The 24,115-nt window shown below is 47.6% G+C and overlaps 1 protein-coding gene and 1 pseudogene across 1 annotated transcript; one reads left to right on the top strand and one right to left on the bottom strand.

The window, feature by feature from the left end:
- The first annotated feature begins 1,208 nt into the window (after nucleotides 1–1,208).
- Nucleotides 1,209–4,686, top strand: LOC119397723 (uncharacterized). The gene is made up of 3 exons (XM_037665138.2): nucleotides 1,209–1,349; nucleotides 2,326–2,949; nucleotides 3,737–4,686. The coding sequence occupies exons 1-3, from the start codon at nucleotides 1,284–1,286 to the stop codon at nucleotides 4,592–4,594; spliced, it is 1,548 nt and encodes a 515-aa protein (XP_037521066.2). The 5' UTR covers nucleotides 1,209–1,283; the 3' UTR covers nucleotides 4,595–4,686.
- Nucleotides 4,687–10,144: 5,458 nt separating this feature from the next.
- On the bottom strand, nucleotides 10,145–14,044 carry LOC119397722 (uncharacterized; annotated as a pseudogene).
- Nucleotides 14,045–24,115: the final 10,071 nt, after the last annotated feature.

Below are 24,115 nucleotides of genomic sequence, written 5' to 3'. Positions count from 1 at the left end.
ACAGGATAAGGAACCGAAGTACGACGGGTGAGCTCAAAGTTCGGCGTAGAAACAACGCCGATGATAAAATAAAAATAAGCCTGTTGCACATCTGGAAGCGTGGCATGGCGTGAGTTCGCTTCGGCGTGAGCCGCCGCCATTAGCGATACGCCGAAAGGGCGCTCGTTTTTGGTAACATTACTGTCAATTTGTTTTCTGGCGAGTATTTCAGAAGCATTACGACAAGCGCACGTGTCCAGGTAACGACCTGGCTTTAACGAACGTGGGCCGATTATACACGACACCCAGACTGCCGCGCGAAAAAAAAAAAGTGCGGTTGTCATAACGCTACCCCAGTTATCGTCACAAAATTGACAAGTCGAGAAAGAACGTGCTCTCGACGAAACGTTAGAAACGCGTACCTACGCCAAAGAACACATGTCATGCAGGCCTTTCTGTCATGTAGATTGAAAAGTGCCCATTCAATAATCTCGAAATTGCACGCACTAAGATGGAACATTTTCTAGCCGCAGCCATTGTAAATCATGTGCTGTAGCATAGAAATCAGAGAGGTTCATGAGAACAACTCTTGGCCAAACATTTTGTGTATTAATCGTCAGCCTTGACATTGGTTCTCTTTGATGCAGATGATAAAGTGTAGCAGCACCCAAGCACAATCACAAGCTGGTGTGGTGACTTGGGGAAATGGCCATAAGTGCAGACACCCCATATAATAATATACTATTTGTCGGAGAAGGCGTGCGACCTGGAGAAGCGAAGTCATTTAAAAACATAGTGCACTTCGCATGCCTTGGCTGCCAGTCTTTCAGGCTTCCGTAGCTGTTGCCGCAGCCAAACACAGCGCAGTGGTAGCTTGTCGACCTGTTCTCGTCCGACATTTCGATTTGCGGCCGCACAATTGTTTCAGCGCGTCGAAAAATGGAAACACGCTGACCTCTCACGCACCACGTAGTGCAAAACTCGGGAATCCGCACACACCAGCGGCAGCGGTCGGCCGAGGTGGAGAGAGAGAAAGCGGTGAAAATACACCGGTTCGAGGCTACGCTCCTCCTCTCCGTGAAAACGGTCTATATAAGCGGCGGAGCGCGCGTTCGGAATAGGAGATATGCAAAATAGCCAGCGCCATCTGGTGGCTGCAAGATCTACTGCTGTCGCCATCTTGTGCTTGTCGTGCGTGTTTGACGGCGCGTACCAAGCAGCACGCGCGGCCGGGCTAACCTAGGCGTGTTTCAAGCGTGGCGTACGCGCGGGCCTAGTAGGTTACACGCCTCGCTGCCGCTAAGATGGCAGTGCACTGCTGCGTCCCACTCTGCAATCAACGTGGAGTTACTGACAGCGATGGAAACAAGGTAAGCGGGCGTTCCTGATACATCGTAGTAAAATAGCACCGCTAGCTGCACAGGGCTCGCGTCACTCAGTCACGCTGCTTTGAGCAGCATTGCTTGCGATTTAGCGTGATTACACTGGTTTATAATATTTGCCAACGTTACACCTTGATTCGGCGCGAGTGTTTTAAGCGCTTCTTATTGATTTTCATGTTTTGCTTAGTCGATGTGGTAGTGGCTTTGCAGTCGCGTTGCCTGGTTTGAATTCCAGTTGCGGCGGTCGCATTTCAACGGGGGTAAGATGCACGGACTTCAGTGTACTGTGAATTTTGTGCACACACGTCAGCGAACCCCTTCTGGTTGAAGTTAATCCAGGTCCTCCCTCTGCGGTGTGCTTCACGACGATGTCATCTTGGAACTTAATAACCCAGAATTTATTTTAAGTTGTACTGATACAATATGCGACTTCGCAGTATCAAAGGTGGCGGTTGTCAATATATTTTCGTTAATTCATCTGTTTTTCGTGCGCGGTGTCATGCTCGCGCACCTGTGACCTGCTGGCGTGGTGTCTTATCGTTTGAGGCAGAACGACGCGTCGTCCAGTAAAAGCGATTGCCCAGTCGAGTAACATTTCGGGATTCTGTACCTGTTGCGTCTCAGTAGGACATAGCTATTCTGGAGGTTTTCCCACCGAGGACTGCACCCCAGTTATACATAAAGAATGGCTAAAAACGTGAATAAAAAAAATGCGTGCACTACATTTTACTGTTGCATTTACAGACCAGTTTACTTTAGGTATGTCCAAGTCAGCATTACATATCAGGTTTTATATGGCTAACTTTAACAAATAATCATTTGCATAGTTACATGGTCAGTCCGCAAATATGTCAAGTGAACTATGACTGATACAATGCCAGATAGACATGCGAAGCCCAAGGCAAGGCAGATAAGCCTATAACTTCACAAACAGTCCCCGCGTACTTACTGTTTTTTTTTTTAGGTGTCCTTCCATCGCTTTCCACGTGATCCTGCAACCTACAAGAAGTGGATTATTGCCATAAAGAGGGACGAAGGCACTCACTTTCAAGTTACCAAGTCAACGAAAGTCTGCTCCAAGCACTTTAAGGAATGTGACTATATCCCTGGTGTAGCAAGTGCCTACAGGCTTCTGAGAGACACAGCAGTGCCATCGGTATTCAGTTTCGCTAAAGAGATAAAAGTGCGAAAGCCTCCGAAACAACGTGCACAACAGATGACGAACACAGCTGCAAAGAGACCACGTCAGGCACCGTCTTCACAGGGACCAGACAGCAGCAACGAGGATACTGCGCTGGAAGAGGCAGCCGTGTGCAGCGACAGCAGAATGGAGGCAGAACAAGCATCAGTAGTGCCAAACAGTGAAATTGTGGTCACTGGAGGGGAGGTTAAGCGTCTGTTGGGAATCATTTCAGAGCAAAGGGCTGAACTTTCAAAGCTAAGAGATGAGTGTCCTTATCTCAAGGAGCAGTTGGAGACTGCAAGAGCAACTATTCGAAAACTCCAAGTAGAAAATCAGAATCTCATCGATGAGCTTGAAGCAGAAAGAGAGAGGACGTCTGCCTTTTGTATTGACAGATTCAAGGGATAAGATGAGGCTGTGCTATTTTATACAGGCTTGCCTGGGTATGAACATTTTTAGGGGCGAAGCTCCTTAAGGCGGCACCCGTTCGTCCCTCGTAGTCGTCGTCGTCGTCGTAGTAGTAGTAGTAGTAGTAGTAGTCGTAGTCCGTAACAAGTCTTACGCTTTGACCTCCAAGGTGGTGCCGGTGGGAGATTTTTCCTGTGCGTTGTTGAACAATAAAAAATTCGCAGCGTGCGCGTTAACTAAAAGCCGAATTCTTCTGTCTCTCATTCCCCATTAGCAGCCATTGGCATGTTCCAGTAGGAAACGTTAGGAGAAGTAGAAGTGTAAGTGTTAGCTAAAAGCCGACTTCTTCTGTCTCTCATTCCCATTAGCAGCCATTGTTTACCTCCAAGGTAGTGCCTGGTGAGATTTCTCCTGTGCGTGATTAAACAATAAAAATTTTGTTCAAAACGCCGTTGATTGATGAAATAAACCAACGAAAGACGCCAGATGTTTTGTAAAAGCAAAACGAAAGAACGCCAGATGTTTCTAAAGCAAAACGAAAAGACGCCAGCTGCTTAACGAAAGACGCCAGATTTTTCTAAAGCAAGGGTTTTCTAAACAATGAAAATTCACAGCGTACATGTAAAATTAAAGTGAGCTGCAAGTCGTCATAACTCATCGAACCTTTAGTCGGTGATGATGTACTGGGCAGAATTCACGGAAGATTCACGGTTTACCGATGAACCTCCGCAGCTTCGCCCACTCATCATCATTCACTCCGTGAATATGCTGTGATTTTTTGGCTTTGATGAACTTTCTCAATCCAGGACACAATGGATGCAATGTTTTGCGCACAGAGAATGATTCTAGAAGATCGGCGAAAGGCCGAAGGAGAAAACTTTCCATGGAGAATGAACTCTTTTTAGTTTTGGTGAGATTGCGCCAGGGTTTGCTAGAGGAAGATTTGGCGCATAGGTTCAATATTGCACAATCAACGGTGTCTAGAATCTTTACATCTTGGATTAATTTCATGCATTCGAAATTGGCCCGCATGACTATTTGGCCACCGAGAGAAGTCGTTGATGCGACTATGCCACCAGAGTTTGCAGAAAAGTACGGAACCACAAGAGTAATCTTGGATGCAACCGAAATCAGATGTGAAGTACCATCTTCCTTGTCGCTGCAATCGAGTACGTACTCCACATATAAGTCGTGCAATACTTTGAAAGGACTTGTGGGTGTTTTACCATGTGGCCTTGTAGCCTTTGTGTCAGACCTGTACACAGGATCGATATCCGACAGGGAGTGTGTCATTCAAAGTGAATTCCTCAACTTGAATTTTGAAGGTGGTGATTCTGTGATGGCAGACAAGGGATTCCGTATCGAGGATCTTTTAGAAAAGAAGGGTGTGAAATTAAACATGCCGCCATTTCTCCGAGGCAGTACATTTACGAGCGACCAGGTGCAGGAAACGCGTGAGATTGCTTCTCTGAGAATTCATGTGGAGCGAAGGATCCAGAGAATCAAGGCGTTTCACATATATGATCGACCGATACCTCTCACACTGTACCCCATAATTAATCAAATCTGGAGTGTAACCACAATACTTACAAATTTTCAAACACCTTTGATTCGCAAGAATGTGCAGGGCCTTGGACCATAGGAATGGTTTGGTTTTCAGTGCACAGTTTTGCCTCTGCAACCAAGTGTAGACGTGTCAAACCCTTGAACATTTAGTTGTTTTAATGAAGTGCATTGCCATGTATTACTTGTTGAATGAAAAAAGCTGCGTGAAAAACACAAGGACTGCAAGGTACGCTTAAAACAGAGGAGCACCAACTATCAGCTGGTTTTTCTTCGCTACCCGCCTGCCTTTCCTGTTTAAAGGGACTCTAAAGAGAAACAATGAATCGGTTTAGATAGATAAATTGTGCTCTGAGAACTCTAATGTCGTTAATTTTGCCATCATAGGTTTATTAATAGAGGAGGAAATCAAGTTCAAAGTTTCATTTTTAAATTTCGCGCCGAAATCTCCCCGCGTGACGTCACAAATTTCAAAGTGTATCGTATTTTGGCGCCATTGGCTCAACAAAATTGCCTCAAACTTGGTATGTTAAGTCTATGACCCCCTCAGAGGATAATGTACTTCATTTTTACCGATTAGGAGCAACGTAGTCCCTAGTAGGCGCCGTGAAAACATGTGACGTCACGGCGAATGGTATGGAAACTTCAAGGTGGCGTCGCCACTTACATTTTGTTTTTGCGCGTTTTGTCGCTTACTAAGAGTCTTCTCTCAGCAAGCGTGATGTTTTTGGTATCGTGAAAGATTACTTCACTAATATAAGAAAAATCGTTTTGCTCTTTAGTGTCCCTTTAAAGGGGCCCTGCAACACCTTTCTTAGTTATATTGGAATAGTCTCATTATTGACGTATGACTCTTCACGAGTCATATGCCGCAAAATTTTTTCGAATCCGTCAAGTCTAAGTGGTGTTACCAAATTATATAGATCACGTTCCGCAGCTTTCTCCCTCAACTCAACGCCGCGAGCGCGCGGAGAGCTAGGCAGCGACTCGAGGGAGGGAGCGCAGACGAGCGAGGCTCCGCCCAAGAGCGCCGGCGGAAATTTTTTCTTCATTTTTTTCTCTCTGACGTCTGGGCGCAACCACGTGGTCTGTGCCGCCACTTCCGGTCGGCTTGCGTCGTTCTCGTCGAGCGGAGCCAGCGCGCGGAGCCGATGTGTATCGCGCGTGCTTGAAAACTGCGCGTCGGTTTGGTAATGTTGGGTGTGCACCTCGAACGCCGTAGTGTTTTCATCGCTCTGCCAACCATGGAAGCAAACCTGCGCGCTCGTTTGGAACGAATGACAGCTGAGATCGGTTTCGGCCCATACTCCGATACACCGCCTCGTAAGACGGCACTGGCAGACGACCCCGAAGCGCCGCCATTACCGGACGCCAGCATTGTTATCGGAGACATGCTGCACGGCTGCCTCGGTCGGTCGTGAGAACGTGCCGACGATGCAGTTCCCAGCTGACGAGGCAACACTCGAACGGCTGCCACTCTCAAAGGCAACCGGCGATGGTCAAAAGCACAGAAATATTCACGTTTTCGGCACTGCGCATGGCGAAGAAAACGGAACCACGGAACCACGCAACTACGAGCAGACGAGCTGTCGGTGAGACCGGAAGTGCTAATATTAATGTTTGCTCGGTGTTTTTAACGCGATAACAGAATATAAACATACATATTATCTACTTATTGAACTCAAAATTAACAACGAAAGTAATAATGAGGCTGTTATCGTGATTATAACATCAGCCAATGGCGGAACTGCCGACAATCGCGTCATATTTTGCGGACTAATACATCATTTGTCGAGAGAAGAGGGAGCGATTTTCAGCTGACTTTGAGAATTTATTGTAAATGCCAGGCCGGGCGCATCGCTATAATATTTGGCTCGCGTGTTCTCGGGAGCCTCGACTACCGATCGGCAGCGCTTTTTGAGCATGCTCGAAAAGTGTTGCAGGGCCCCTTTAAGAGGAGGGTGCATGTTATCCCCTATTGGCATAGGATTTCGCACTATCTGAAGAAAGTTGCGCAAAGACATAATGTGAATCTTGTCTTCAGTGCCCCGTGTAAACTGTCCATGATTTGTCCACTGATGCACAAAAGTAAAATGGGATCCCTGCACCAAGAAACACGTGGTTCAGTACACTCAATGCAAAAAAGTTATCTACGAGGTTCCCCTAAGTTGCGACAAGGTGTACATTGGAGAAACGATAAGCTGCTGCAACGAGAGGGCACGAGAGCACATCTGGACAGTTACTGTGTTTACTCGAATCTAAGCCGATGTTTCTTAAAAAAAAACGATGTGCGAAAGCGGGGGGGGGGGGGGATTAAGTTTTTTTTTTCTGGCCTTGCGATTTTAGGGAGTCGGCTTAGAGTCGGGGCCGGCCTATATTCGAGTAAATACGGCAGGCGGGCATATGGCAGAGCACTGTAATCATTGCAACTGCCATCCAGTTCTTAATCAAAGTTCTTGGCTCGATCCGGGGATAGATTGGAGAGGGGAGATCCTCGAAGCCTATTACATTGCACGTGCAGGTGACAGATGCATTAGTTGCCCGTCAGTGGCACTTAATGAAAAAGAGACTGCCTTCATGTTGCGATAGAACCTGAACACGTGATGGGGTTGACTTTGATTTGTTATTTTTTCATGTATAAGTATTGATGTCTCGTCAAATAAACTTCAGTTGTTAATTTGCGCTCATCTGTTGTAAGTGTGCCTTGTAGTCCTTGTGCTTTTCGTGCAGCCTTTTTTCATCCAGTATTTTACACCAACTCGCCCACATCAAGCTCCTTGTAATACGTGTTTTTCAATAAATAAAATATATGTATGTCATTTTTACACATGGTTATCGTGTCGTTTGTAAGCCTATGTTGACCAGCAGCTTTTTCTACTATGGGACAATGAACATGAGCATGCTGCTGTAAGGATTTCCTATTAGTGGCTTTGTAGTGTGAAAATAGGCAAAATGAGACATTCGTGTGCTCAGCTGCTGACCCGGAGGTAGCAGGTTCAATCTGGGCAGTCGCATTTCGATGGAAGCAAAATGCTAGAGGCCCGTGTACTGTGCGACGTCAGTGCATGTTAAAAAATACCATATGGTCAAAATGTTTGAGGCCCGTGTACTTAGATTTAGTGCACGTTAAAGAACCCCAGGTGGTCGAAATTTCTGGAGCCCTCCACTACGGCGTCTCTCATAATCATATCGTGGTTTTGAGATGTTAAACTCCAGTCATAATTAGATTAAACTAGATGCTGTCATCATTACTGTACCTAAGGCACAGTTAGCCATGTGCCCCGAAATTTCTTAAATAGTGGTGTGTGGTATCTGAACGTGCTGGTGAGCAGGAAATATGCCCATCTGCACCTAACCAGTATCATTTGTAAATTAAAACCACACTGACTGAAATACGCTTACATCTCCAATGAAAGTAGCACCTTCAAGATGAACTTCATGCTTTTGAGAGTAGAAAATTTTTCCATTACAACAAAGACACATGATTCAAAGAAGTTCTTGTCTTATGTGCAAAGTATCAAACCACTTTGAGAAAGTAAAATAAACATTTTTATTATTTAACACATATTGCACTGACTGAACAAACTAGCAACAGTAACACAGTTTAGAATTCCTAGTTTTTTTTCACTGCATTACCACAGTGATGTATAATATCACATCGCTTTAGAAAACATGAACAGATGTGAATATAATAATGAAACAAATGCACAGTGCACATCACAGCAAAAGCAACATAAGCCAAATGTATCTGCTACAGTCCTATTAGGCTCCTTTACTCTGAATGTAACAAATTATGTAAATTGCACATAATACACCAGCCAAAATGAAAAGCTTCATGAGGTAGAAGTCAACTTTGTACTGTTCACTAGCCCAAATTGACAGGACAAATACAAATTACACAACAAATGCGGTAATTCCTACAGACAAAGCTATAAAAATGATGTTTCCACAAGATTTTTTCATCTGAACCTCTCGCTCTGACATGCGCTACATAGAAACATTATCATTTCACGAAGAGAGCAAATGAGAGTGATATCTAGGCACACTCATATCACAACGCATCACCAAAATTTTTTAAGGAAACTAAAATTGAAAAAATTACACATAAGCATGAAGTACACACTTGTGCAAGGTGGAGATCCAAAACTAATGCAGTAAAATAGCAAAAACAGCTTGCAATGAAATCTTGCATTCACTGGTTAGGATGCATTAGTGTGCGATACACATCACAAAGCCTCATTCAACCAAGAAAGTGAATGGCAAACAAAAAAATTGCCACACATAAGGCAATAAAATCTAGCCCAAGAGAACTTCAGGCCAAGGTTTGTGCACTGTATATTTATACCTTCAAAACTTTATTCATGTCCTACTAAGTGAAAGGCAAGGCCCTATGGCAGAATGACAAACAAAAAAGTGCTTTAATATAATCATTGCTACAGAAGGCTCCACATGTAAAGACCCACACAGGTCAATCAACCAATCAACTTGTGCACGTAAGTGTGTCTACCAACTCACTTTCTATGCAACTAAACGAAGCATGCCAGCACTGCTACAAATTCTGCTGCCATGCGATACGGTTGATTTCCTGCACACACAACCAGCAGCTACTCAGACTTGAAATCGGCCTCAGGTTACAATTAAAATTCTATCAAAGAATATTTTAAAAAACATGGTTGATCCCTCCGTCATAGGAATCGGAATAACACGAAAGTAATGCGTGCAATTACAGAAGTAACTGAATGTTTACTGTACAGTGATATAAGAAAGTTTGCACAATGTATATTGATGTCTGCCAGCTATAGCACCGTTTAACGTGGATGCACCCACATGGATGATTGGTGGTACATCTCCATCCTGACGACTAACGTCCATGTTAAATTATTAAACAAACCCTTGGAGTAGCTGTAGTAGTTAACGGTGAAAGCGTAATCAGAGAACGAGGTGTGATAGCCAGAAAAGCGTCGCATATTGGATGCAGAACTTGGTCGCCATCCTGTGGCATGTTAAAATGTGATTGAACACCATGGCTGGATTAGAGGGAAATGCAAAGCGCGTCCTGCCGCCCCGGTAGCCCAGCCGCGATTTTTCTTGGGGCGAGCACGTGAGCGGGGAATGCGGTGTTACAGCCAGGTGAGGCAGGCGCGCGTCGCAGAGCTATTTTTGGTTTGGATTAGCGTGATGCTATGAGCGAGGCCGACGCTTTACGACGCTTGGGCTAAGGTCGTCACCTCGTGGTGTGTTAAGGCATTGACAAAATTGAACTATTGAAAATGCGCCGAATGGGACGGACGTGTAACGCGTTGCAGGTGCCAATCACGGAGGCCACAGTAATAACGAATTACTTTACCGCTCCCAGAGGGCAACACCACCCTGCCAACTGGGAGAGTGGTAGATATAAAAGGCGCGTTTGTAAAGCCTCTAGGGTCTGTGACCGTGGCGCAGTGGATAGTGTACTCGGCATCTGCTGTTGCGGACCGAGCGGTCGTGGGTTCGATGCCCGTTGATGGAACTTTTTTTCTTTGCCATCTGATTGTGTAAATTTTTCGACGTCATTTCCGTGACGGAAATACGATACTGAAATTTTGGTGGACCCCGGCATAAAACACTTTCGTGTTAAAAAAAAAAAACGGTTCCCTGAGGCATTCTGCACCTGACATGGTGTTGCACTTCCTTAAGGATTAGTCTCAGTTCTCAGTGCTGGCTGCTCGTGTAAGGCAGCATGTGTTCGAAAAAGAATTTGTCAAGTTTTTTACGCATACTAAGCCACTCTATTTTATCAAAGCGAATACGCTCGATGGCTATCCAATTCTCCGAACAGACCACGAAGTCCGCCCATAGGCAGCCTGTTATGCCCATTTGACTGAGCACCTGGGCATAATACTCGTGGTCACGGTCCAGTTGTGGCTCATCATTTTCTTCAAAAATCATGCAGAACTTCTTGCTCCTGGCTTCTTCTGGTTGGCTATCCTTCAGGGAGTAAGGGCACTTGATCTCAAGGACATCATATGTCAGCTCCTCTGGGTCATATACAAATCTATCTGGGCTAGCTCCAAGCCATGGAAAGGCCGGGTTGACAGCCAATCCTGAATGGTGTAGTGTCACATTATGGCCATACGACTGCATTACATTTGCATAACGATCTGCAGCTACACTCTCCTTGGCGATTCCATATTGCACAGCACGAACGCGAGACAAGTCCTTTGGCTCAATGAGGTTCCGCAGCCCTGTTTCTGTCCACTAATTTCTCTTAATTACACGACCAAAATGCGATGCAGTTAATCTATGTCGACGTCCATCTCTCCAGTGTGAACTGTGGCTCTGCTGCCTTGAATTTTGTTCAAGTTCCTGTGCGTCTTGTGCAGACACCTGAAGTTCCTAGAAAAATAAAGCAAGAACATGTATATAACCAAAAATGTGACACAGTTATGAAGTGCACTCTGGTAGGAGCTACTAAACAATTTGTCCAGCTGGAATTTGTTACTAAGTGCCTAATGTGAGGCAAATCAATACTTTTGCATTTAGCTTTTTCAAAATGCACCAGTGTTGTGACATGGGCTATTTGGTTCATGGTTGCAAAGGAAGGGTGCACAGTGCAAAACTTTTAACAGATCACCACACAAAGGTAGAATGACTATGGAACTAACATTTGATTTTCGTTTTTTTTATTTGGTGCATTTCTCAGCAGATGAAAGGTTTTTATCTATCTGCCCATCGACCTATGTGTGGGCACTCTTGTGATTGTCTCCTAAACTTAAAATACCAAAATACGCATGTGAGGACAACTTTCTGCTACTGATCTTTCAACTACTGTTTTCCTTTCTACTACTGATCTGCGGCGTAGATATTTTTCTGTGGTCGTTCGAGAAGGCAGCCCTAGGCGGGTTCAAGACGAAGCGCTTTATTTGGGCGAACCTGTGCCCGAAAAAGGAGAAGTCAAAGTGCAAGTGATACATGCTGTAAACTGATAGCGGGGACCAGAACACCGGCCTTCAATAATCTGACTTACAGTGATGTGCGTCGACATTTACACATGCGGCATCAAACATTCGAGCATTATCACTGGTGCTCGTGTAAGCTATCGAATAATTTTGGCTATTCACGTCCTGCACGTAATCTCAACGGAATGATGTTAAACGATCGCGAAGCTTCTAAGGCATAGTGGTGTGGTCTGCGCTGAGCGTTGCTAACAGTCTTTGCGGGTGAAACCAGAACACATCAAATTAAGTCTATAAAGGCATGCGACGATATGCACTACACATTAAGGCAAGCAGAAGTACTTGAGGCACCTTTGTACCGCACAGCCATAATCAACACCTCGCTTTCTTGATTTTCCTTTCTTGAACACTGTGCGCTCACCTCACCATTTTCCTGTTAAGTCATTTTCCTTTCATACTGATGGCCACACACTGTTCATAACCACCAAGTACTTGGTCAGCGGTTAGGACAAAGCATGCATGAAAATGACGATTATTGTTGTGTCAGAATGACACCCCCAAGTATGCTTTTTTTTTGTCATAGTGCATTGCATGTTGTAAATTTGTATAGTTTTTCAGACTCCTTACAGTACTCTAAATAAAAGAAAGATAAAACGTAGCATTATAATGACCAGCCTGCTTTGCGTAACCTGTCAGTGCACCTTGCTTATGCCTATTCTGCAACCATTTACTTGTAGTGCATGAGAGCAAGGTAAAAAAAAAACAAGATATTGTTGTCTGCACAGCAGTATCCAAGCTGCTCCCACTAAATTTATATTGCAAGGTTCTTCAAAATATACTTGCATTCAATATCCTGAGCTCATCTGCAGTGTAAGTGCCACACAAGGTATGCGCCAACGCTTCTTTAAAAAGCAGGAGCTCTGGGACAGGAGTGATATCGCCCGTTCCTTTTGAGATGCTAGATGACATCCACGTCTTGAAGCCTCCTGGAACGATTGCCCTCTGGTAGGACAATGGTGAGCCAACAGGTGCCAGTCCAAGCTTTGTTTCGACAAATGGACCTTTGGCTGCCATCAGAACCATGCCAAAGTCATCGTTGCCGAGCTACTTAAGGACTCTTCCGAGCTGATGGAGACTGTCCAGCTGTTCTTTCTCATCATCCTTCACAGCTCTAGCATCAGACAACCGTGTGGGTGTCGGCTCTGGTACACCATTTTCACGTGGGCTCCTCCAGTCCACTTCCTGCACACTCACAGGCCTTATGCCTTGTCGCCGAGGTCGCCGCCACTGTTGAGGCAGTTCTGTGCAGCTCAACTCGGGTGGAGCCTCTTTGTAGCCACGTTTTCTCATAAAGATGAGAAGTTGAAGTGCGGCCAGGATATGGCTGCATGACCCGCTTTCTCCGGCAGGACACTCACAGGTTGCATCTTCAACAGCACCACTTGATAACTTGAAAGTCAGGCGTACCTTGTACGGCCGGCCAGTCTTCTTCTGGCTTCTATAGCACGTGGCCCGTGCATAGACAAGGCCAAGTCTGCGGGAAAAGCCCAAAAGCAGAAATTGCCACATCAGCTAAATTTTTTTACTAAGCAATAACAGGTGCCCACAAAAGTGGGAAATATGGTTAAGGTGAAGCTGTGGACAACATATAACTTGCAGGCAATAAACATGTCTATCGAGTACATTCCGCCATTTGCAGTAAACGCAATCAATATACTGATACCATGAATGCGATATCGTTCAGTATCTGCGCTTATTCGAAAGGATAACATTGGCTACAGCACATTTACAACGGTCGCAAGTTGAAAATAGCGGCGCATTTCGCATAAGGTTGGCTTAACACCTATCAATCAATCAATACGCTCGTCGGGTTGACATCAGACGTGTGCTGCTAATCGGTAGGATTTTAGTAAGTGCCATGTCTCACTCCTACGCGTGCTCAACCCCTTCGGCGCACGTAGGCGACGACTACTGTCTCATGATTATCGTTTGTTGAGGTACCCACACTCAGGTGACACTACCATGTCCACCAGCGCAGAGCACTCGCGCACCGCCATTCCGGAGCTTAGGCACGTATGTTGACACTGCCCGACCTGCAAGCGATATCTCGGCCGTCGCCGCCGTACACGCCGTATGTAACATACGCTCAGTTTTCGGCGCAAACAATAGTGCTGCCCGATTATGACAATATGCTTTTTTGGGGGGGAGGAAGGAGGGGGAAGGGGGGAGGGCAGCTTTCTTGTGACAGTTCATACGATGTTGCAAAGCTGACAGCGCAGGAGTGCACAACACGAACATGAACGACGTCTCACACAAGCTGCTTGAATGCTGCTTTTAGCTGTAATAATAGCCTTTCCATGGAATGCATGAGACAGCTATTTCACGTACCTTGAATCGCACGCGTTAGTTTCCACCGATGACGGCAACGTGTAGGACTCGACGGCAAGGGCATAGGCTTTCGCTCGCTGCCGAAACGATGGCGTGGACGCCTGCAGCAGGCTCTCTAATGAGCTACCGACGGCCTGTGGCAGGTCCTCTAGGTTGTTCCGCCACATAACATGGTCCACGCTGGGAAAACGCTGTCCTGTTGCCATATTACTCCAAAAGACTGTTCGATTTTTCTGGCCTCGCGTTAACACACTCTATGATGCCGGCATGCGTGAAGCTGCGTCCGTCGCATCCTTGACAAACACAAGATGGCGGAATTTCAGGGTTGCTAGACCACAGAGCAATTTTGCATATCTCGTATTCAGTCAAGGGCGTCTTTACTTGGCTTTCGCTTGACTTGACGCTTTGCTTGACTCGAGTAGATGCGATGGAAGCAACAGTACCCTCAATCAGCGTCCCACCACTCGTTGAAGGCAACGTTGCCCCACCCTCACCGTCGTCGGCGTCAACAACAGCAAGCAACGCAGAAGACAAGACTGCGAAGAGACGAGCATACGACGCTGAAAGCAAGCGTTTGAAGCGAGCTGCGGACCCGGAACTTCGTGCACGCTGGAGCCGTTCAAGTCGTACTTGGTGTGCGCATCGTGTAACAATTAAGCATTCCCAAACCATACCCAATTACGCAACATTCGTGTGATACCCCCACCACTCTGCGACGCATTTGGGAAGATGCGGGCGACTTTTTTTTGCTGAAAACCTCAAATTGTTGGGCGACTGTGTCACTGCCCCTGTAAGCTACCGGTGGTAGAAAATAGACTCAATGCGCTCCGCAGCACCATGATACTCTTTCTAGGGTTCTCGACACCAGTGTTTTTATTTAGAATAGTAATGGAAAAAAACATGACTGATCCCTCCGTCATAGGAATCGGTATAACACGAAAGTGAAACGTATATACAGAGAAGTAGTGCTTATTCTGTAATGATATATGAGAGCTTGTACAATTTCTATTCGCGTTTTGCAGCTATAGCACCGATTGTCGTGTATGCACCCATGTTGACGCCTAGTTCGTAGAGGTTCTTAGCTTGCGCCGCAAACGCGTGCGTCCCGCTGGCCTCTGTCTCGCTCCACCAAGGCACGACATTCGCCCGTCCAAATCGTGTTCTTTGTGCAACACGTATTGCAGCAGTTTTGTTAGTCGGTGCTCTCTCAATCGAAGTAGTCGGCGGCGGAGAAATACCGTTGGTGCATGTGGAAGCTGCACTACTCCGATGAGCCGGCGCACGCTCACACGAGGCGAAAGGCAAAAACCGTAACTGCGTCTAGGGGGCCCCGGCGACGCCAGCGCGGCCAGTGTCCCTCGCTGGTATCGAGACGCTTTAACCACGACCTCCGATATCGCACGCAATCTCGGAGTAAACGCTAGTAAGTGTCGAGCATGACGCATTACGTCTTTTCACCTCTCACAGACGGCGGCACCACTCCCGCTCCGCCTCGCCTATCTACACCGCCAACAGAGAGCACCGTGCGAGAGAGAATATGTAAAAGATAGGCGCGTTCGTGATATGTCCAGCATTTGCCAAGCTAGCTTAAAGGGGCCCCGCAACACCTTTCTTAGTTATATTGGAATAGTCTCATTATTGACGTATGACTCTTCACGAGTCATATGCCGCAAAAATTTTTCGAATCCGTCAAGTCTAAGTGGTGTTACCAAATTATAGAGATCACGTTCCGCAGCTTTCTCCCTCTATTCAACGCTGCGAGCGCGCGGAAAGCTGCGCGGGGCGTGAAGGGAGGGAGGGAGGGCGGAGGTGCGAGGAGGCGCCGAAGAGTTACGTCAGCGCCGGCGGCATCTTTTTTCTTCATTTTTTTCTCTCTGGCGTCTCGGCGCACTTGAAATGGTATAGCGCATTACGGGGAAGAAGAAACGGCCTAGCAGACCGACACAAGAGGACAGAGCGCTAACTTCCAACTGAGCTTTATTGTCAAAATGCATCAAATATGTAGACTTGCGCAAGCATACAAAAACACCCTAACGCAACGCCAAGAATAGACACCATCGCACGGTCACACACCACAGATTCACAGACGGTTTCCCTGATTAAGAAAGGCCACTTCATGTTCAGATAAAGCCAAGGAAGGAGCGCTGATACACGTGATGCCAGCTCTGGCTATACAATGCGCTTCTATTATTTCTCGAGTGATTTGTGACGGGTGCTTTTTTAACACTTCAGATTGATCAAACATAGGGGAACATCCACAATCGCGGCAGTGAATTCCAATATGGCCCTGGATTGCTTTGTGAACATTGTAATGGTGCTCTTTTAGCCTTTCATTAAGGCAGCGTCCCGTCTGGCCGATATACCTCTTACCACATGAAAGTGGTATCGAGTAAACAACCCCCACTTCACATGGCACAAACCGAGTTTTGTGCTTGGTTGAGCAAACAGTGGCACGTGATTTGAGGGGATTGACTGCTTTGCAAAGCCGCTGTAACTTATCCGGCGCCGAAAACACCACCTTCAAAAAAAAAAGATAGGGGAGAAAAAAGATAGGGGAGAAGTCAGCGTGAAGGTGGTGTTTTCGGCGCCGGATAAGTTACAGCGGCTTTGCAAAGCAGTCAATCCCCTCAAATCACGTGCCACTGTTTGCTCAACCAAGCACAAAACTCGGTTTGTGCCATGTGAAGTGGGGGTTGTTTACTCGATACCACTTTCATGTGGTAAGAGGTATATCGGCCAGACGGGACGCTGCCTTAATGAAAGGCTAAAAGAGCACCATTACAATGTTCACAAAGCAATCCAGGGCCATATTGGAATTCACTGCCGCGATTGTGGATGTTCCCCTATGTTTGATCAATCTGAAGTGTTAAAAAAGCACCCGTCACAAATCACTCGAGAAATAATAGAAGCGCATTGTATAGCCAGAGCTGGCATCACGTGTATCAGCGCTCCTTCCTTGGCTTTATCTGAACATGAAGTGGCCTTTCTTAATCAGGGAAACCGTCTGTGAATCTGTGGTGTGTGACCGTGCGATGGTGTCTATTCTTGGCGTTGCGTTAGGGTGTTTTTGTATGCTTGCGCAAGTCTACATATTTGATGCATTTTGACAATAAAGCTCAGTTGGAAGTTAGCGCTCTGTCCTCTTGTGTCGGTCTGCTAGGCCGTTTCTTCTTCCCCGTAATGCGCTATACCATTTCAAGTACGACGAACCAACTCGCCCAATCTTCAACACTTGTGGTCTCGGCGCAACCACGTGGTCTATGGCGCCACTTCCGGTCGGCTTGCGTGGTCGTCGTCGAGCGGAGTTCATCGCACCGTGTATCGCGCGTGCTTGAAAACTGAGAGTCGGTTTGGTAATGTTGGGTGTGCACCTCGAACTGCCGTAGTGTTTTCATCGCTCTGCCAACCATGGACGCAAACCTGCGTGCGCGTTTGGAACGAATGACAGCTGAGATGAGTTTCGACCCACACTCCGATACACCGCCTCGTCGCACTGCTCGCGCTTGAATCGTATTCAACACGGCAAAGCTGCGTGCAGCGATTTTCAGCTGACTGAGAATTTATAGTAAATTCCAGGCCGCTCGCTTCGCTATAATATTTGGCTCGCGTGTTCTGGGAGCCTCGACTACCGATTGGCAGCGCTTTTCGACCCTGCTCAAAAAGTGTTGCAGGGACCCTTTAAGGCCTGAACACACGTACGCGTTGCAGCGCGTCAGCGCGTGACTTTTTGACGCGGCGTCGCGCCCTCTCCCTATGGAGAGCGCGCCCTCTCCTCCCATAGGGAGAGGGCGCGACGCCGCGTCAAAAAGTCACGCTCTGACGCGCCGCAACGCATACGTCTGTTCAGGCCTTTAGTTGGTTTAGCGTCGGGCGCTTATCGTCGCAGCCGCAGCATCGTGGGTTCGATTCCCAGCGGCGGATCTTTTAGATGCGAAGCAGCTCTTTGACTCACGTGTGTAACGCCTTACGTTACGTGCGTCCGTACGAATGCGCCGCAACGCGTTCCCCTCGCCGTAGGTGTTGGAGCGTTGCCAAGTAGGTCACGCCACAGCTTTGCGTTGACGGCATGCTCCCCTCGCACGCTTCCCTCGCAGGTGCGCGCTGACGTCACTCTCTCCCTCACCCGCAGCATGCTCGCCGTAGCGCCCGCAGCTGCCGGCTGCTCCGCCCGCTCGCAACACCTCTGAACGTGTCACTTCTCTCTCGCTTCACCTGTGGTAGTCAAGGCGAAACGCGCGCCTGCTCCGGTCCAGCGCCCGTGTCTCGACTTTGAAGAAACAACGACTACGAAGTCTTGCCAAACGCTTTAATGAAACTTACACGAAAACTATCCCGCCTCCCGTGTCTTTGCGTTTCAAACAAACGTTTACTCGAGTAAACGCTACACCGAGTTTCGCTTCAAACCGTTCTTCCAGCACCCGCGTCGACGCCCGTTTCAACCGGGTCAACGCCGTGCGCACCGCTGCTGGTTCGCATCCCATCTGGGTTGTCTGGGTTCCCTTCGGGAAGATGGTCCAAGTTTTTCTTGGTTTTTTCTTTCTCACCCGTTGTCGTCCATTTTGATGAACGTCATATCCGGTAACGGAAGTACTTGGTGGACCCCGGCATAAAACACTTTCGTGTTAAAATTAAAAAAGAAAAACAAGCAACTGCGATCCACATTTGGGCGACCTAACTGCAATAAAATTCGTCATCGACTCGCCTTTCGACGAGCACAAGTAAGCGGGGCGTAATTGCAGCAGTCGGAAAACGTTTTCGAGAGACGCTGTCGGCTTCGCAGGTGGCCTTGCTCCAAATCGTGCGCGCCGCCCGTCGATGGCACGCCCGGCTGGAACGCAAGGCCGCCTGCGCCTCAGCCGTGTGCGTGTTCGACTGCCGTAGTCAAGTGTTCCTTAGGTCAAGCCGGTTGGCTAAACGGACAGAGGCCGCCCTATCTGATAAGCATCCCGGCAACGCAGCCTTCGCTTTTATACCTGTGCCACACGGGCACAAGAAATGACATTCAGTAGTTAAGGCCGTAAGTTGCCGAATGACATTTTTTTTTTCGGCGGAGCTGCCATTTGACCCGATGATGCCGATAACAGCGACTTCTGAAGTTAGCAATTTTAGGGTAATAATAAAAAATATCACAGTTTCGCCGCAACGGCGAAACAATGAACGCGATCGCGACAAATTGTAATGTTATACGAAGTAAGGCTAGCCGCTAACTTTTTTGGATCCGATCTCGCGTTACTATACAATTTATGCGTAGCTTTAACTGACTTCCCGTCGTAAAGGCCAATGTACAGCGGAGCTGAACGGAGGCCTCAGCGATGAATACAAAGTGATAGAAGGTTAGGCGAACATGGGTATGGTTTAGCAGTGAGAGAACCTCCATTCCACTGGACCCCCTGCATATCTGTACTTGGCTATCCTACGCTTCACTCTCTTCCTTCCTCCTCAGCTTCCTTCGCTAGCTTTGTTTTATTCTCTTCCCTCCTCGCCCGCTTTCGCTAGGCTGCGGACGATACTTCAGTATGGCAGGTTGTTGGGGTTCACATATTGAGCAGACAAGTTTAAATTGCGCGAAGACAACACGTAACAACATAGAAACACGCACACACACGAAGCGCTTCGCGCGGGTGCGTGTTTCTATGTTCGTTGTCTTCGCGCAGTTTAAAATTGTCTGCTGAATCTATGAAACAACTGGCCCAACAACGCTGCGCTTCGTGTGTGTGCGTGTTTCTATGTTCTTACGTGTTGTCTTCGCACCGTTTATACTTGTCTGCTGGACGATACTTCGCTCGTTTATGCTGGGCTTTAACAGCTCTGCTGTAAAACGCTGGTGTAAAAGAATACAGCCACTCCAGTGAGAGAAGCGGTTTTCTTGCAGTCTGTTGTCTCAACGCGCGAAGCGGTGAAAGCACAGCACGTGATAGCGCGGGCGCCAGCAGCACCCCCCCCCCCCCCATCGCCAGGAGTCAATGCTCCTTCGTCCGAAAACGGGCGTGGCGTTTCCTCTCAGCATGAGTAGCAATAGAAGGCATTGCACAACGGGTGGTGTTCGCATGCACCCTCACTGCGACGAAAATGGCCAGCTCATTTTATATGTGCTTCAGCCGCGTTCGTCGCCCCCGCTCGCGCGCTTTTAGTCGCGGGTAGAACATACGATGCGCGGTCCGATTTTATCGATTTTGGGCTTGATACGGAACATGACGGCGATGGCGACGGCAAAAACCCCTCGAGAGTAATTGCTATCGCAATAAAAGTAAACTCGCATATTATAACAAGACACTCTGACTTTAAGGCTAGCGAAACTACTATGGGTATACTATGGTGCCAATAGCTTAAAGGAGTCATGAAACACCCATTGGGCTTGTTGGAGAAACCCATCCTGCGAAAGCTGACACGGCTATGAACTGCTCAGCCAAATACTGCAGTCGTGCGCGTCGCGTAAAGTCTACAAGCGGAGCGCGTAGTTGCTGTTTTTCCAGAAGCCCTTTTTTCAAACAGAGGGCGGTTCTTACTCTCGTCGGTGGTGGGGGGGGGGGGGGGGGGGCGTCTGTCAGTTGACGTCACGGATCTGTTTTCCGCGTCGCAAGAGACATAGCGTCCTTATTGGCCAACAGCCGACATAAATCAAGAGCGGTGTTTGGATCAGATGCGCTTGTTCCCGTTGACACTTTGTACAATAGTTGTTGTTGTTGTTAAGTAAACAGGCTGAAATATGGAAAAACTTTGTTGCGAGTTTTCAAAGAGATGACTCAATTCTGGTAGAGGCCAACTGTCGTCTGCTGAACTCAGCGCGCCCCCGCACGTTCGAGCGTAACCTAAATTTGACCACACTGCCTTTTCGGCATCGCAGCCTCTTGTGCCTCGCTTGTTTCAATTAGTTTTGAATGTCATAGGTGGCCTCAAATCTTACAAAATTTGTGTGTGGCGTTGAGTTCTAACGCCACGGAATTCGTGCTGGCTTGATCAGTGCGTGCACAGATCGAGTTGCAAGCAGGTTCTTAATTAACAGGCCGGAGAGCGGCCCCTCGTGAACCATGAGGGTTGGATTATAGCTCAGGGTTTTATCACTATTATTATTTTGACAGAGAATGCCCACGATCATTTAACCTTTGGATAATACACTTCACTTCAAAGATATCCCGAAGATGGATTCAGCGGTAAGGCCGAAATAATACAACCTGAATTCCACTGTCAACTTACGGAGAGTACTTTTGCTTCCAGTCGCCTTCAAAGAACAACAATCTGTCTGTGTTTAAGCTTACGTAAGGCCACTGCATAATTTGTGGGGCGTCATGCAGGCCGAAGTGAACACCTTCGGCTCCGAATACTTCGGTTCGTCGTGTCGTGCCGTTATAAAAATGATAAACGTGTGCCCTCATGAGTGCTTCGCCATATACTCGACAATGCTTCGCTCACCCGAAATTCGTGGATACCAGCGTGACAAAGGTATTTTCAGTTGGCCGAACGTATCTGCATTCCATGAGCGTATGCTGTGCACGGGGCAATTTTAGTAATTTCTGTCGCGTGCTGCACGCGTCCAGTGGCAGCAGCGTGTTCTGAGCTGTTCTGAGACCGTCTGTGTTTGCATTGTAGGGATCTGGGCCAGCCGCCGCGCAGAACCCCTCAGAGACGAGGACGAGACACTGAGCAACACGTCTTTATCGTTCCAAGACTCGGCTGCGACTCACTGTCAACGGCCACTGAGCGCGAGCCGCGAGCATGCCCGTGTCTATCGTTCTCTTCTACCGTCGGCGCGCTCGCGACTGCCGCTTCCATAGCGTATAAAACTTACGCACGCAGACCCCACAGTTACAAGGATATTGTAACGCGCATAGATTCGGTGCATTTAAAGCGCGCCCACTGGTGCGAGCTGCACGCAGGGGCAACAGCGCCTTCTGAGCGGCTGAACGATAATCTATTTCCGCAATTAGCACTTATTTGCAATACGCCCTTTAGCATGGCATACAGTGGTTCTCTATAACTGATATTTTGTATTTAGATGCTTTCATACTCGGAGACTACCTACTATCTTACTAATTAATCGTTATTGCTAAGCATCACGCCACCGCGTTAAAGCGAATGCCAAAAGCCCCCACGAAAGGCAAGAAAAGCTAGAAAACTTCCAGTAAACATCCAGAAAGGAAAGTCCAAAAGTATATTAGAAGTTTAGTCTAGATGTTATTTGGACGTAAGCAGCTTGAAAACTTCCTGTAGCTGTGCTAACGCCACGTTATTAGAAGTCTAGAAAACTGCTTGCAAGAATTCTAAAAAAACTTCTTGCTAGATCTTTTTAAGAGCTTTTTTTAGACATTTATTTTTCATGCAAACCCGCTTGTTGAGGAGCTTGCCCTAGTCGATTCGTTGCATCATGCCAGCGTTTTTCAATCACGTTTTAGCTGTTCACTGTCAAGCGTAATAGGTAAAGGGATGCCTGCGTATTATGACGTCAGATTAATTTCTGGAGCTTCTCTAGCGAGCAGAATTGATAATTCAAAAAAGGCAGAAGTTCAGGGGAAGATGGAAGCTTGAAGAGATGAGAAATCATGGACACGGGGTGTCGCTGGAGCCATTTCGATAAGTGGACTTGTCAATTCACAGCTTTGAAGAAGACACGTTTGCTTGTCGAAGTGCTGACCCCACTTGAAAGTAGCGCCTGTCCATCTTCATTCTCCCTGTGTCCCTGTCTTGTTTATTTGCGCTTACCAGTTTTACCTTCACGCAGGCATCCCTTTACCTATAGGGAACCCAAGCTCAAGTTTACGGCGCGACGACAGCGCCGCGTTGCAGCTTCAGAGAGAAGCTCTGGTGAAATTGGGGGCATGCGCGGCCGACTCAGCCTGTTTGTCGGCAGCGGAAACACGCTCGCGCGCGCGTTCCTCAATCGGTGCGGGGAACTGGGGCGCCGTGCTGGCAGCTTGGCACGCTGAACCGAGAGGCTTGCTGTGCAAAGCTGCATTTCCGCGTTGGCAGAAGCGACCCCGCGGAAGCGAGGTCCGAAGTATTGCTGTGTCGTGGGCTGCCACAACAGTGCAGACAACACCAAGGCACGCGATTCACGTGTGAAACAGTATCGGTTCCCGGGCGTGTAGCACGAGAAATAAAGGCGACAAGCGTGGATCACCACAGTAAGGAGAATCAAGTATGTCCTAGTTGATAGCACTGTCTCGCCTTCATTTTTGGCTGTCTCAATTCACCGCTTTCGTTCGTTCGACTACCTCTATCAGTACGTAACGCGGCGCATGCACGCAACGACTACAGTAATGATTACTCGCTGTCTTCTCGCATTGTGAAAGTCCAGTTACGGTTATGGCTAAAACAACTTTGTGTTTTGATTCCCCGTGTTCGTGAGACCTACCCGTCGTTGTCGAACGTTCACATTAGCGTTATACCGCGGTTAGCGTTGCGCGGTTGGTTGAATTCAACTGAACTCGGCACATTGTCAAAAGTCCGGCGCCTGCAATTAACGCTTCGGGAAGGCTGCTTTTTCACGCCGGAACGGACGTGTTCGTGCAGCAGGTTTTATACGCCTGTAAAGTTGACATTCTCATAAAAAGAGAGAGCAAGCATGACGCGAGAGCCGAAAAAATTGAGGCGAGCAGTTTAACTTTCTTCGCAGTGGTTAAAGCTCAGCTAGCTGCCTCGCGTCTAAATAGGCGGGTGATGCTCCAGCGGCACGGAGGACTTGACTCTAACCTTCTCAGGCTTTTCTAGTACTATGGCCGTATAATTTCTTTTTTTCGCACGCCGCAAACGTTTCTTCGCGAAAGTACACGGCGGCTACTGCAAGCATGCCATATGAAAACAATAATCATATGATTCATACTCCACAACGCACAACATCGAAGCTTACACGGCTTCATTTCGCAGTTCATAATGCCACGCCCGCTTCTTGTTTTATTTTTATGTATTCGGGTTTGTCCAGCAAGGACGGTTAGCAACGCTCGACGCTGACCGCGCTGCAGTATTCGAGAAGCTTCGCTATTGATGTAGGTCGCTTTGTTAAGATTGCGCGCTGGACGCGAATAGTCTAGATTATTCCAGAGTTTGCACGACCACCAATGATAAGACTGGAATGTTCGATGTGTGATGTATGAAAGATGAGGCATTTCGAGGAACTGAAACGACGTCTGCAGGTGCCCCCCCCCCTCCCCCCCACCGATACTTGCGCATTTCGACGAATACGCCGATACGGAAATCCACACCGACGCAAGCAGCGTAGGACTCGGTGCCGTCCTTGTACAGAAGGCTGACGGACTGGAAAGGGTAATCAGTTATGCTAGACG

Source organism: Rhipicephalus sanguineus, chromosome 6 (genome assembly GCF_013339695.2).
Source record: "Rhipicephalus sanguineus isolate Rsan-2018 chromosome 6, BIME_Rsan_1.4, whole genome shotgun sequence".
Taxonomy (NCBI): Eukaryota; Metazoa; Arthropoda; class Arachnida; order Ixodida; family Ixodidae; genus Rhipicephalus; species Rhipicephalus sanguineus.
This window is presented reverse-complemented; position numbering and strand designations above follow the sequence as displayed.